Consider the following 13671-nt stretch of genomic DNA (forward strand, 5'->3'; position numbering starts at 1 on the left):
ACGATGCCCCTGCCTTGCGATGCAGAGAAGTCATCTCCAAGGTCGTCCAGCCCACTGAGATGCCATGCCATGGGCAGTGGGCTGTCGTTTCTTAGGACCAGGGTCTGGGTGTCAGTCCTGCAGAGACAGGAAGACACTCAGCGTCAGTGCTGGGTGGTCACACCAGCCTGGCCACTGAATGCGGCTCAAAGCAGCTCCATCTGAGCCTCTGGAACCAGAGTCAAACCTCTTCTCTTTGTCACGAGCCTTGGAGTGCCCTCAGCCGTGGGATGACTGACCTGTGCAGAAGTATCTTGTTGAAATGCAGCTCCTGGGGGCTGACCCTCAGCTTCACTTGCACCCCTTCGCAGCACAGTTGGAAGACCACTGGCTCTGGGTTGTCCTTGATCCAGCAGACGAGACTGTCTTCCAGGAGGCCAGCAGAAGTCGGGTACGCCCAAACACTCAGCTTCTGAACCCGTCCCCACAAACAGAAATACAAAGAGCCCTCTGTGAGCAGGAGGAACGGCACTTCTGCGGTGCCTGCCCTACCTGCTCACCTCCTACCTTCTTCTCTTTGGGCTGCAGCCTCATGCTGGGAGGGTCCAAAAGGAACGTCTCTCCTTTGCTGTCATTCTCAAAGGAGAAATGCACCTCTGCCTCCATGGGGGAGTCGTTGAGGATGGTTAACTTTTCGCTGTTGCCGGGGCAGTTCTGTGCCTTGTACCTGTCCAGAGAAGGGGAAAAGGCTGCAGAGGAGACTGTTGCCCTCACCACACACTGAGGAAAGCACCATGTGCTGGCAGCAGGAGGTGGCACTGGAAGACCATGGTCTAACAAGCAGGGGAAGAAAAAGGATCCCTGTCAGGGGCACGAGGCACAGTCTGTGTGCTCATCCTGCTGGGTGACTCAGGCAGCACCATCTGGCCCAGCCAGAAGGTCACAAGGGGCAGCCCTGGCTCTGAGGTCGGGGGTGCAGTGTGGGATGCTCCTGTGGCCCAGTCTGAGGCTGGAACAGAAGCCTCTGAACACTTCAGCTTTTTGACCCAGTGTTGCTTTCATGTGTTGAGGGGTTGTTTTGCAGAAAGCATCCCAGCTGATCTCCAAGGGCGGTTGTCAGAAAGCAGGAACTGGGGCTTCATGAACAACAGACAACACCATTCAGACCCCAGAAAAGGATCCAGATTCTGTGAAACCCCCCAGATTTGACTAGTATGTCAAATATTCCCTGCTCACAACTGCCCAAGTTGCCAGAAATTCCACAGGTCCACCAGGCTCTCCTCTGCCCCAGGAGCCATCAGGATCCACCCCAGCCCCTGCTGCTCACCTCGTAGCTGTAGGCTTCTCCAACCAAAACTTTCCCCATGTCCAGTTCCTCAGAGCTGAGTTGGAGGCAGGGCTCGAGGCCTTCCCTTGTGAGTCGCAGGGGCAGCCTGGTCTCACGGCCTGGGGAGAGATTTCCATTTCAGTAGAGTAATTCTTACTCTCTTATCCTGTTTTTTCCAGGCTGCCTCAGTGCCAGTCCCTGACTCTGAGATGGGTGAGACCAGCTCCTTCCAATTTCTAACCCACCCCTCGGGCTTGTTTCCCGTTTAGCCACCAGTTTGCACCCTGAAAAAGCGATGCCAAGTTTAAAACATGATTTCTGCAGTGATAGGTTAGATATACAAAAGAAATTCTTCCCTGGGAGGGTGGTGAGAACCTAGCACAGGTTGCCCAGGGAGGTTGTGGTTGCCCTGTCCCTGGCAGTGTTCAAGGTCAGGTTGGACGGGGCTCTGAGCAACCTGGGCTAGTGGAAGGTGTCCCTGCCCATGGCAGGGGGGTTGGGGATTAGGTGATCTTTAAGGGCCATTCCAACCCCTTATCATTCTATGATTCTGTGATTTCCTTCTTACACACTTGGAGGAGTTTTGAAACCCATTCAGTGAAGGGACAAAGCTTGCAAAGAGTTGGACATTGCTGCCTGGCTTCCAACTAAATTGGGGGGCGGTGGCCCAACAGCACAGGGCTTTGTTGCCAAAGCCTTCAGCTTCTGCTGCTTTCTGACACTCAGCATCTTGTTGACAGAATGTCCCCGTGTTCGGTGACTGGCTTGGAACACGATTCTCATCTGACCATGTCAACAAACAGAGATGCACAATTTCACACATCACAAGGAATGCCTTGGGAGCAACTTTTTAAATCCATGCTTTCCTTCCACAGCTCTAACGACAGCAGTTGGTGGGCAAGAAGAGAGTTTGTTAGCATGAGCCCTGAGTAATTACTGTAGATGGCATTTGTTGAGTTATCCCTGCACAATTACTGTCTAAATAAAAAGCTGTTTCATGACATTTGTATCTATCAGCTTGGAGCAGGAAGGAAAGCAACAGGGTGGCTGGGTTAGGGGATTGCAGCACCCTCCAGAACAGGAGCCTGGCTGCTGGAGGACCATGGGCCTCCCACCTCTTTCTCGTAGATGGGCAAACCCAGAGTATTCCCTGGATGGAAACCTGGCAGCCATCTCCCACTTTAAGGTGAAAAACACTAAGCAGCACCATGCAGAGACAGAGAGGAAGGACAGGGGAACCTGAACCACACTGTGCTCTGTGAGTGTTCCCTCCCCTGTGCGGGCACAGCAAAGCCACCACCTCGGGGTGGGGGGTAATGATAACTGCTCCCAGAAGAGGACTTGACAGCACTCCTGGAAGCTGAGCACAGCAAGCCCAGTGGCCACCACCTGGACACACTTCAGCCTGAGAGCCAGAAGGTGACAATTCCCACACAGGGAGAGAAGCAGGTGCTGGCCAGGGGTGGTCCTTCTGCAGACAGCCTGGGCTCAGCAGGGCTCAGCCACCTCTGGTCTGCTGTTGTCTGGGCAGTGGGAGGTGATCCGGGCTCAGGGAGCACATTTCTACCTCAGCTCCTACTGCCTGATGATGGATCCATGAGGAGCCATCCTGGAGGTCAGTGCTCTAGAGGGGCTTAGTGCCTGTTCCCTAAAGCTGTTCTGCTGTGTAGCTCTTTGGCCTTTGAGGAAATACTGGCAAACCCGTGGCATGAAAGCTTATCCATGCACTGCTTGGACTGTTCTGGGATCAGTGTCCTGAGCCCTGGCCTTGCATGGGAGACCACCAGGAAGCTGCAGGGACAGTGGACATGAGCCAGCACTGCCCTGATGACCTTGGACCCTTCCCAGCACTTCCACAGGAGCTCAGTGGGCTGGAAGAGTATTTGCACCTCCCCCTCACTGTGTGTGGGTAAGAGAAAGAGGAGAAGGAGCCGTACCTGAGATGGAACAGTAGGCCACTTTTCTGTAGACTTGGGCTTCTCGGGGTTTAAAGAACACCTTGATTTCAGCTGAACAATGTGGCCCAACCTCTCCCTCCTAAAGCAGAAAGAGACAGCAAACCATTTACCTTCCAGTATCACATTTCTTCTTTTCAATCTGTAAGCCTTTACTTAGAGCAAGGAGTGAACACTCCCAAACCAGCTCAACACAACCGCAGGATGCTCTTAATGCTCAGCTGATCAGCCCCCACGCTACAATATTCCTACTCTGACACAAGCGCTTGGTCACATCGTGCTGCTGTCAGCTACAGTGGTGTGAAACTGCTGTTGTGCTGACACTGGTGGCTCTTGGCCTTAGATGGGCTATAGGAGTCACCAAGAAGAGAACATGATGCCCTTCCTTGGAAAGAAAAAACTTAGTTTCACTTTTTTTAAAAGAAAGCAGAGGCTGGGATTCTTGTAGGGTTTACTCCAAGACGAGGAGGGATTTTGCACTGCGCAGGCAGCAGGGATTCCTCATCTCACGCTGTGTCAATACTCATACTCAGGGCTCTGGTTGATGGAAGGACATGGGGGTTTGCTTGCAGAAACAGAAAAAGATTTTCTGTCCCTGTGTGCAAAAGAACTCAAAAAGTCCATTTCCAAGTCTTGTGTCCAGGCTCCCAGATGACACTGGAAGGGAGACTCAGACATGCTGTAAGTCCTGGTTCCAGGGAGGGCTTGGCATTTCCATGACCTTGGGCTGAATTTGGCCTCCTTTTCGCTTCAGGTCAGTCTGTGAACTGACAGTTCTCCAATGCCCTCTGGGAAGCCCCACACATCACGTGTAAGCTGTGCCCCTTCCTACAGTAACCGACCCCTCTGGACACTGCAAGGACACGCACCAAGCTCCCTTGATGTTGAGCCCTTGCAGCAGAGCTCAGCTTTAGGCAGGTTCCTGCTGCCTGCCAGGAGCCCACAGGGTAGCAATGCTTTTTGCAACAAGCTCTCCAGCCTGGCCAGAAACCCCATGTCTTCTCTCGGGGCACATCGAGACAGCTGAGGTGGGGATCTGCCGAGCGACCTCATTCAGGGAGGGGGAGGAGGAGGAGGTTCTCAGCTATCACTTACCAAGGGCTCAATGGTGAAAACGTCATCTGAGAAGAGCATGGAGTCTGCTTCAATCTTTGCTGTCTCCTTCTCCAACTCGCGGTCGTAAAGGTCCAGCTCCTCATAGCGCTTCATCACAAGAGCCTTTGCTATCTCCTGGGGTGGCCGAGACAGATTGTGACACAGCCTGCAGCCACAGGGAGAAACAAAGGCAGCACGTCATTTAATAAGCCGCTGATTTGCAGAGCTGAGTGTAAGTGCAGAAGCAGCAAATAACTCGGGGAGGAGCAGCAGCAGCTCCCCAGCAAGGGGCTGAGCCTGAGCCACGGGCTCCCAAAGGGCTCAGAGGATCACTGGTTGGTCGCTCGCAGGGCAGGTGCTTTTACTCCACACTTACAAGCTCAGGAGAGGTTTTAAAAGCCAGCAGCCCTCAAGAGAACCTCCTGGCTCAGAGCCACTGCCAAAACTGAGGGAGAACCCACCGGTGACCTCAACTGACTCTTCCTACCACAGAGCTGCTTGGGGGAGGCAGATAAAGATCAAGGAGTCCCCCCACTGCCTGCAGGGCTTCCCTGGCAAGGGGAGAAGAAGCTGGCTCTCAGCTGCAGCTTACCAGCATCACTCTTGGCTTCTTCCCTTCTGGACCTGCAGGGATAAGCTAACCCTGTGTGCCCTGTTCTCTACACTGCCTTCCACCAGAGCATCCCAGAGCACTTTCAAAGCCAACTGATGAATTCAGGCATGGCACCTCTTCAGTGACATTAAAGGTTTTGTAGGCATGAAAACAGAGGCCCTGAGAGGGGGACATCTAGCCTTGAACCACCTTCTTGTTTTCCTCCTTTTGGCCTTCTCTGCAGACCTTTGGCACAGTTAATCGCTCCGTTACTTGGTAGCTGCAGCAGAAATCATTCCAGTGTTTTAAGATCACAACCAAGAGATGAGAAAGGAACAGCTGCTTTTCCCAGCTGGCAGATCACTGTTCCCCCCTCAGACTCCAGTCCCCTGGCCGTGAAGAACCTGCAGGTGGCAACTGGGGGGACAAGTAGAAGGTTCCATAGGGAGCAAATTGAGGCAGTGGAGTATAAACAGGACAGCACCCTCACCCAGCCAAATTCAAACACAGTTGTAAAGGAAGTACAGTCATGGATATTACCAGCTGCACACAGACAGAGCCTTGGACAAACACTGTCACCGGCACCAAAACTACTGGCTATGGCTGGCTCTCTGCACCAAAAATACTGGCTATGGCTGGCTCCCTGCCCCAAAAATACTGGCTATGGCTGGCTCCCTGCCCCAAAAATACTGGCTATGGCTGGCTCCCTGCACCAAAACTACTGGCTATGGCTGGCTCCCTGCACCAAAACTACTGGCTATGGCTGGCTCCCTGCACCAAAACTACTGGCTATGGCTGGCTCCCTGCCCCAAAAATACTGGCTATGGCTGGCTCCCTGCCCCAAAAATACTGGCTATGGCTGGCTCCCTGCCCCAAAAATACTGGCTATGGCTGGCTCCCTGCCCCAAAAATACTGGCTATGGCTGGCTCCCTGCCCCAAAAATACTGGCTACGGCTGGCTCCCTTGCCCCAAAAATATTGGCTATGGCTGGCTCCTTGCCCCAAAAATACTGGCTATGGCTGGCTCCCTGCCCCAAAAATACTGGCTATGGCTGGCTCCTTGTGCAGCGCATTCGGAAATGTTTCTCCAGGGCTGACCTGCAGCGCTGGGCATGAGGAGGGCATCCAGCCACTGAGATGGCAACCCTCTGCTCAACCTCCATCAACAGACAGTAATTTCCCCATGACGTGCCAGAAGGCCCTGATACTCTGCACCCCCACCTTCCACTGCCTTGTGTTATATAACAAGGGAATACCTGCCCGAGTGCAAGAAGCGGGGTCACAAATAGGACGACTGATTTAGGGGGCACTCGCCTCGGAGGACCCCCAGAGTGGATCCCTGACAACCACTGAACCAAGACCTGAGTATGTGGAATGGCAAAACCACTGCCACTCTCACCTCCCATGCTGATGAGAGACTGTACAGAAGTAACTCACATAAATGGCCAGGAGACAGAGGAGCTAACTGAAAAAATAAACCTTTACTCTAATAAAAGAGAGAGTTCACTGAACAGACCTCAGGGAGGTCTCTCAACTCAGTGGAGGTTGCAGCTTCTTTTATCCCCTTTGCCCGGAGCACAGGTCCCTCCCCATTTCTCCATTTGCTGGGATACTCTGGAGTTACAGGCTTCCCAGCAGGCCTACTGTGTGTCCCCCATTATGTGCTGATTCGGTGGCTCTGGAGGTCGCTGACATTGTTCAAGGTGGAGGCCACAGCACTTCAAAAGGGAGGACAGGGCCACATGATCCTCCCGTGCTGCTGGTTGGTCCCCCTGTCTCTGGGCAAACTGCTCCTCTCCAGAGCTGAGACCTGAACAACTTTGTCGCTTCTTACTGCGAGCTGTGACTGCCCTGCAAACTCTGCAGGAACACCTACTTGTTCCTAACACCCTAAAGCACTCAAAAGCACAAGCACCCCCTGAGGCCATAGCTTAGTTTTACCCTTGGGCAGTGCATGTCACTGCATCTTTCAGACCAACCTGATCTTCTGTGGATACTCCTCTGCCTCAGTAGCAAAAGCCTCGCACTGGAATTGGGCTGTGATGTTACTTCTGCTGTGGATGGCTTGACATGTTGTGGATGGTTCTGTGGCTTGACAAGTTCCAAAGAGTACTTGTCCAGCCCGATGTTGAAGTCCTTAGCTTTTCCAAGAAGTCTGGTGTGGGTATCTTCACCTGGAACAAAGCAAAGAGGAGTCTTTGCTCAGCTCACTCGCTAATGGAATTACAAGGAGCAGAGCAAACCACAGGTAACAGAAGAAAGTGTCCAGCTTTTAGCTGGATAAGTAATTCCATGGATCAGTACATTTATCAAATCCCAACAGCTCCGTGGGTACAGTGTGAGGATGTCCTGGACACCACCTTAAGCACCTGATTTCTGGGTGGGTTTGTAGAGATTTGTCCCCAGGTGACAGTATTTACAGTGAGATTTGTCAGGTGTGCTCAGGTGACCCACTCAGATCCCAGGCAATTCTGCATCAAATTCATTCGGGTGACTCTAAGGAGCCCCACTCAGTCACAGCCCAGGGGCTCCTGAAGGCACCCCACGGGGCTCCTGCCTCTCCCAATCCCTTGTTGCTGACAAGCAAAGATTCCTGGGGGCAGGTGTGAAGAAAGGGAGGTCCAGGGGAGCAAGGGAAGTGAAGCCCACGGCAGAAGGGAACAAAGGTGAGGAAACAAGACACAATGCTCTACAACATTCAATATGACAAAGCACTAGAAAATCAACACCATGAAAGCCATCATCCCCTCCCTGTCCAAACCCACGGCCACATCAGTCTAGAAATATTTGATATCATTCTGATCTCAAACACCAAGCTGAAACATTTGAAATGAAAGAAAGAAGGGCAGAGAGACAGACTAAATGTACAGAGCAGCTTTTACACGAAGACTGAATGGGGTTCTTCGACCTAGAAATCAAATGGGAGACAGATGGGAGAGGTTTGGAGAGCATGAATGGCCTGGGAAATGGGAATAAGGGACAATTTGTCACGGTTTGTCATCCAACAGGAACCTGAGGGCCTGAAAATGTTTTTAGACAGAAATGACATGTATGTGTAAAGGACAACATAGAAAAGGGGTCTGTGGCAAGACAACAGAGAAGCAGCTTAGGGGACAGAGGTGAGCAAAAGACACATGACATTGGAGAGAGTTGGATGGAAAGCTCCCACGTCACAGACAGCACTGTCCAGGAACACAACTTCAGCCCTGCACATCCACACTGCAGTGGAGAATCAAGGTTCCTCCTTCCTCCACTCAGCAACTCCCAGCAAAACAGGATTCCAAAAATCTCGTCCCTGTTTGAGGGCTTTATCCTCTTTATCAAACCCCTAAACACTAACTAGTCTGCACTTTTCGTTGCGGTGAAGCTGGGACGGGGCGGTGCTGCTGGAGGGGAATTCAGGTGGCTGGGACAGTGGGGAGTGCTGGTAGAGGACTGGGGTGGGGGTGCAGGATGGAGGACACCATGCTGGCACCAGGGTCCCCCCAGGGATGGACCAACACACAGCAACACAGCACATCCAGGACAGGGGCAGACTCAGCCTTGGCCCCTTCTCTGCTCACTTCTGAGCACTGAAACACATGGAGGCTTTGAAAGGAACAGTTCTACAAGTAGTTTGCAGAGCAAGTCTAACGTTATTCTGCTTAGAAAGGGCTCTGCTGTTCGGAAGGACGCGGGGTGAGTGCACTGTGCAGTGCCCAGCACTCACCTCTGTCGCAGTGCACTGCCAGGGATGTGGAATGGTGCCCGGTCTGCAGCGGGTGATATTCCACTGTCACTTGCTTGGCTTCACCAACATCGAGGGTTCCCGTGGCTGGGCTGACAGTGAAAGGGCTGCAAGACCAAGAGAGAGATCAGGACTCTTGGGGGAGGTTTGGGGACAATATTTGCAGTCTAGTTCACTTCAGCTGACTTGTGCAAGCGAGGAGCAAAGCAACCACAGTCAGCAGAAGACAGACAGAACACACAGCATCAGAAACAGCTACTGACTCTCTTTGGAGGAGATGCAGCCCTCAGAAAATCCTGTTGGATGAAATGAACTCATCTCCCCCATACTCTGCATGGAGGCTCAAGGGTCCCACTGCCAGCAATCCCAGCAGAGAATGGTTTGGGAAGAGCACAGAGGGGGTTAAGAGCTATTTGCATGCACAACTTGACACTGACTGCCTCAGGAATCTCTTTTCCAGTCCCTTATAAACCTCATTCAAGAGATGCAAATGGCATCTCACCTGTCCTGTGAGATTACAGCCTAGGAATCAAGAAGGAGAATAAAGTCTTCCTTGAAGACCAGAGAATAATGAGTTTAATTTGCAGTGTGGTTGTTTGGGGTTGTTTTTCCCCTTGTAAACATCCTGGTTTAGCCTAAGAAAGGGCACCTTTTATCACATTTCAAGGAAAGCTGCTGGAAGAAAAGGAGCAATGAAAACTCTGAAGGAGTGCAACTGCAAATTGGAGCAATACAGTGACCTGGACACAATACCCAAAAGGAGGGTCCTGTTTACAGCCTGAAGGATTCAATCCCAGCTAAATGAAGTGCCATTAAGAGCAGCACATCAAGGGAGCTGAACAGGAGGTTTCTGTGTATTCCCCAGCGATGCAGTCTGGGATTCTGGAGTGTCATCCAGGCTGGTAACTATTTGCTTGGCCCACCAGAGAAACAAGGGAAATCATTAGGCAAATGTGTTGGTGCAGCTTGGATTTAACAGGAGCAATTTGGCTTTGTCACCAGGTAAACAGCTCTTGCCTGACAGACACAAAAATCAGAGCTTTAGTGCTTCAGGATAGCTCAGGTGAGAGGTGCTTCTGCCCAGTGGGTTTATTGGCTGACAGTGGGAGGCAGCCATTTCAGAAGGTGGTGGTGCTCAGGAGGGTGCAGACCAACCACTAACGTGTTCCAGCAGTCCCCAGGAAATCTGGGAGAGACAAAGCTCAGGGCTTGCATCCTGCTTAAAACACTAGAAGCAACAGCAGGCCCCACACGTCCTGCCCCTTTCCAGCTGTGGCTGCAGTGCAGCAGCTCGGATGCTCTGGTTCCTTTGGGATACTCTTTCCCAACTCTGCCATCACCCAAAGGTGTTTTGCACTAAGACAGATGAGCTGCTTTACCTCTCAGTGCTGAGGCTGTAACAGGCTTCCAGGTTCCCGGTGTTGTGAACCAGCAGAGTCTTCTGGGTGCTGTGGTTGACTGGACACGACGAGAAGTCCAGCTGGTCAGGGAAGTCCAAGACTGGGCGGGCACCAATGGCTTGGATTGGCACAGAGACCTTTTCCCTTTCACTGCTGCAGACAAGCTGGTGGAAATGATCCTGCAGGAAAAGTAACTGGCACAGCATTGAGGACATTGAGTGCCATCCTCATGGCAGAAGAAATAGTGCTGTTTTCTATGACCCTTTGTGGGCATGAATTGACCTCTCCCACCCCAAAAACGACCATTAATTCATACTAATAAAGGCTGGAGAACAGAGCATGTGAAAAAGCATCATTTTTGCTCCATTCCAATGGGAAAGAATAAAGCTCTGTGGATCATCTTTTTGTTCCTCTGGTATTTTCCATATTTAAATCCCTTCCACTGAACCCAGAGGTGGCTAAACATCAACACCCCTCCCTGTCATTTCCCTGCTGTTCCATCTGCCTCTTCCCCCGTGAACGTTCAAGAACAGGCACGGAGGGAAAGCACAGCCCTCTAGGCCCAGCTGCAGGGCCTGGCAGCACCACGCCGTGCCAAGGTGTGACCAGCTCCAGGCTGCCTGCCCCCAGCCCAGAGCCGACCTCACAGCACGGGCTGGGCTATAACCAGTGTGCAACAAAGGCCCTGGCTTTAGAGAGAACGTTCCTCCAAACTCACCTTGCTCCCCTCAGGGGTGAAAAGGATGTTTATAGTGCAAAATGAGCCCGGTGGGATCTGATGGCACACACCATTGGGGCCGACCAACTTGAAATAAGGTGAGCTGTCCATGGTGACCTTCACCAGCTGAGTAACCTGCAGGAAAGACACAAAATGGTGATTTTGCCACTAATGGAAACAGGAGGAGGCCTGGGTGTGCCCTGGTGACAGCCTTCCTTGACCATTTTCCCAAAAGACTTTTAGCTCTGGAGGTACAAGCACAGGCTACACAAGGGTGAACTTGGATCCCTCTGCCTGGGCAAAGCAGCTCGGCCAGAGGCAGTAGGGCAGTGCCTGCTGGGAAGGAAGGTCAGGCACCAGCAGTATGGAGATAGAACACCTGAACCAAGTCATCCTCATTTCAACAAGCCCAGAGAATCTGCCTGCTTCTGCCTGCACACAGCCACGCAGCCCTGTTCCAGAGGGAGAATGTGCTACCTGAAGGCAAACCAGCACATTGTCCTGGGGGAAGGAAGAAATTCCCTTCTAACAGACTGAGGTGGAGTGGGGAAGTCCAGCTGTGGGGAGACAGTCCTATGGGCACACCAGCAGAGGAGACCAGACCCTTGGCCTTCCTGGGAAACTGAAGAGAAAAGGAGGAACACAGCAAGACAAAGAGACAAGCCCCGACACAACAAGATGGCAAAGAGAATTGAAATGGGCTGTAAAGAAGCAAGGGAGAAGCACAAGACACTGCCAGGAAAGGCTGGTGCAGAAGATGGGAGCAGTCAGCTTGCCAGAGTGAGGGAAAGCCAGACGGCCCTGCAGGCTGGGCCTGTCAACTCTGGGCTTGAAAGGTTATTTTTTGCCTGGAGAAACATGAGCAGCACCGACTGACAGTGTGGTTTCATTATTAAAAGCCAGTCTCAGCTCTCCAGGAGCTCTTGCTGCCTGGTGATTGTGGCCAGGCAGCTGCCAGTGCAGGCAAGCCAGACTGCTGGGCATTCCTGCAGCCACCCTGCTGCCAGTTTCTGCCCTCAGGAGAACACAGGCACAGGGACAGCAAACAGGCATTTGCTAGCACAGGGTATCAACCCCTGAGCACCAAATCCCATCTCACAACCTCTAAACCAGGTGATTTGGACTCCCTGCTGTCTATTCCCACCAGCTTGCTCTTGGCACAAGAGTCATTTGAGAAACTGTTTCCTTGACTGAAATTCAAAAGGTCTCAGTTTTCCTCTTTACAGGGCAACACAATTGCTGACATTTTTCAACTTCTTCCTTCTCAGCTTTCGTGGGCAATTGCAAAACAATCACACTTGGTTCAAGTGAAGGTGGAAACCCTCAAGAGCCCATTGCTCTGGATGTCAGATACCACCAAGGCACGGCCAAAATCAGGGGAGAATCCTCAGCACGGGAAAATTCCCACCATCTTGCAAATCCAAGGTGGTGAATCTGGATGGGCCACAGCTGATACTCTGCTGTACACCATGGGGGTTACACCACTCTCCTCTTCTTCTAGCACAGTGTTAAAGCTCCACATCCCAGCACTTACCTTGTCTCTATTCCTCAGAAGCAGGGCCGTTTCACAGACCTTGCCAAGGACATAGTTCTGAAACACCAGCTCGGATGGGACAGGCTCAAGCAAGGTCTTGTTCCGGTCAGGGGATGAGAACTGGAGAGGCGAGAGAGAGCAGGGAGAGGTTCAGCTGCTGGGAGGAAGGCTCGTGAATGACTCTCCTCTCTTGATCCCCGGTGAAGGACAGGCTCTTGGTGACTAGGTCTGCCCAGCTGCCACTGGGGGAACAGTAGTTCACCCACCTCTGCTCTGAGCTGATCAAAAGCTGCTGGACCACACCAAGCAGGCTCAAGCTGAGCAGCTCTTTTGGCAGGAGTTTCTCCAGCTTTCCTTCTCCAAAATGCCAGGCAGCGCTTACCTCCAGCACAGCCCTGTGCTAATGGGGTCCCAGAGCTCTGGGCACTAACTGAGCACTCAAGCAGTAAGTGAAACTCAAGAATTTACATCAGACTCCATAGGAAACAATTTTTGGGTGACCTTTACTCTGAGGCAGGGAGACTGAGGCCCACACAACTCCAGACTCTAGAGCTTAGACACCAGTAAGAAGAGAACAGCACAGAGAAGGTTAAGGGCAAAAAGAAAGTACCACAGTAGATAGGAATAGGACAAATAAGGTGAGTGCTGCATGAGGATAAGGTTCAGCTCTTTTCTCAGCAGTGCTGGAGTTGTGTTAGACTGGGAGTAATTCCCTCAGGCCCTCAGCCTTCAAAGGCCAGCACTGCCACTGTGCAGGGAATCCTATGACCCCCAGCATTTGCCAGTGACAACACCAAAGCAAGAGGTGGCTCTTTCAGTGGGACAATGGAAAATGGCAAGCTCGTGCCCTTGTGTCCTGCCCCAGCCTTCCCCCGCTATTGTGCCTTCGCCATGGTAGCTAAACTCCAGCAAACTCCACCAGCTTCAGCAGAAATTATTTGTGTTGGCTTAGCACAGATCAGGACTCCAGCATCTCACTAGGAGAACACGTTTTGCCTTTGCCCCAGCAGAAGGAACTCCACCACCACCAGCAGTTTGCAACAACAACAGGACCCGGACACTGAGGGGTTTCAATGAGCTGGAGGCAAGGCACGCAGCCTCTTCAAGTGTCACATCAAACAGCAAGGAAAAGGGCAGGAAAAGGCTACCTTGGAACTGGAGTTCTCACTCGTGCCTGGGGGCCGGACAGTCTTGGGCAGCTTTGTCTCCTGAGGGCTGTCCGGCTTCTTCCTGAGCCTGAGACCAACCTCCCTGAAGTCAAAGATGGTCAGCTGGAAGGCAAAAAAACCAGCAAGAGCCTCAGAAATGCCCTTGTTTAGAAAGGCTTTTCTTGTTCAAGTGGCT

General features: G+C 52.1%; 1 protein-coding gene across 1 annotated transcript; it reads right to left on the reverse strand.

Annotated features, from left to right (window-relative positions):
• Positions 1-749: 749 nt before the first annotated feature.
• Positions 750-13671, reverse strand: LOC135406312 (hydrocephalus-inducing protein-like). The gene is made up of 11 exons (XM_064640726.1): positions 13476-13671; positions 12328-12447; positions 10794-10928; positions 10055-10269; positions 8658-8782; positions 7019-7122; positions 6928-6974; positions 4357-4522; positions 3244-3343; positions 1307-1425; positions 750-812 (listed from the first exon to the last, which is right to left on the reverse strand). Exons 3-11 carry the CDS (start codon positions 10902-10904, stop codon positions 750-752), a joined length of 1050 nt encoding a protein of 349 aa, XP_064496796.1. The 5' UTR covers positions 10905-10928; positions 12328-12447; positions 13476-13671.

The sequence above is a fragment of the Pseudopipra pipra genome, chromosome W (genome assembly GCF_036250125.1).
Source record: "Pseudopipra pipra isolate bDixPip1 chromosome W, bDixPip1.hap1, whole genome shotgun sequence".
Classification (NCBI taxonomy): Eukaryota; Metazoa; Chordata; class Aves; order Passeriformes; family Pipridae; genus Pseudopipra; species Pseudopipra pipra.

Bases quoted from the DNA above. Each gene is read 5' to 3' on its own strand.
- LOC135406312 (XM_064640726.1), bottom strand. From the start codon at position 10,904: ATGGACAGCTCACCTTATTTCAAGTTGGTCGGCCCCAATGGTGTGTGC. The intron at 10,270-10,793 runs GTGAGTTTGGAG...ATGCTGTGCCAG, and splicing joins TCACCCCTGAGGGGAGCAAG to TTACTTTTCCTGCAGGATCA. The intron at 7,123-8,657 runs GTGAGTGCTGGG...GCTTTGTTCCAG, and splicing joins GGCAGTGCACTGCGACAGAG to GTGAAGATACCCACACCAGA.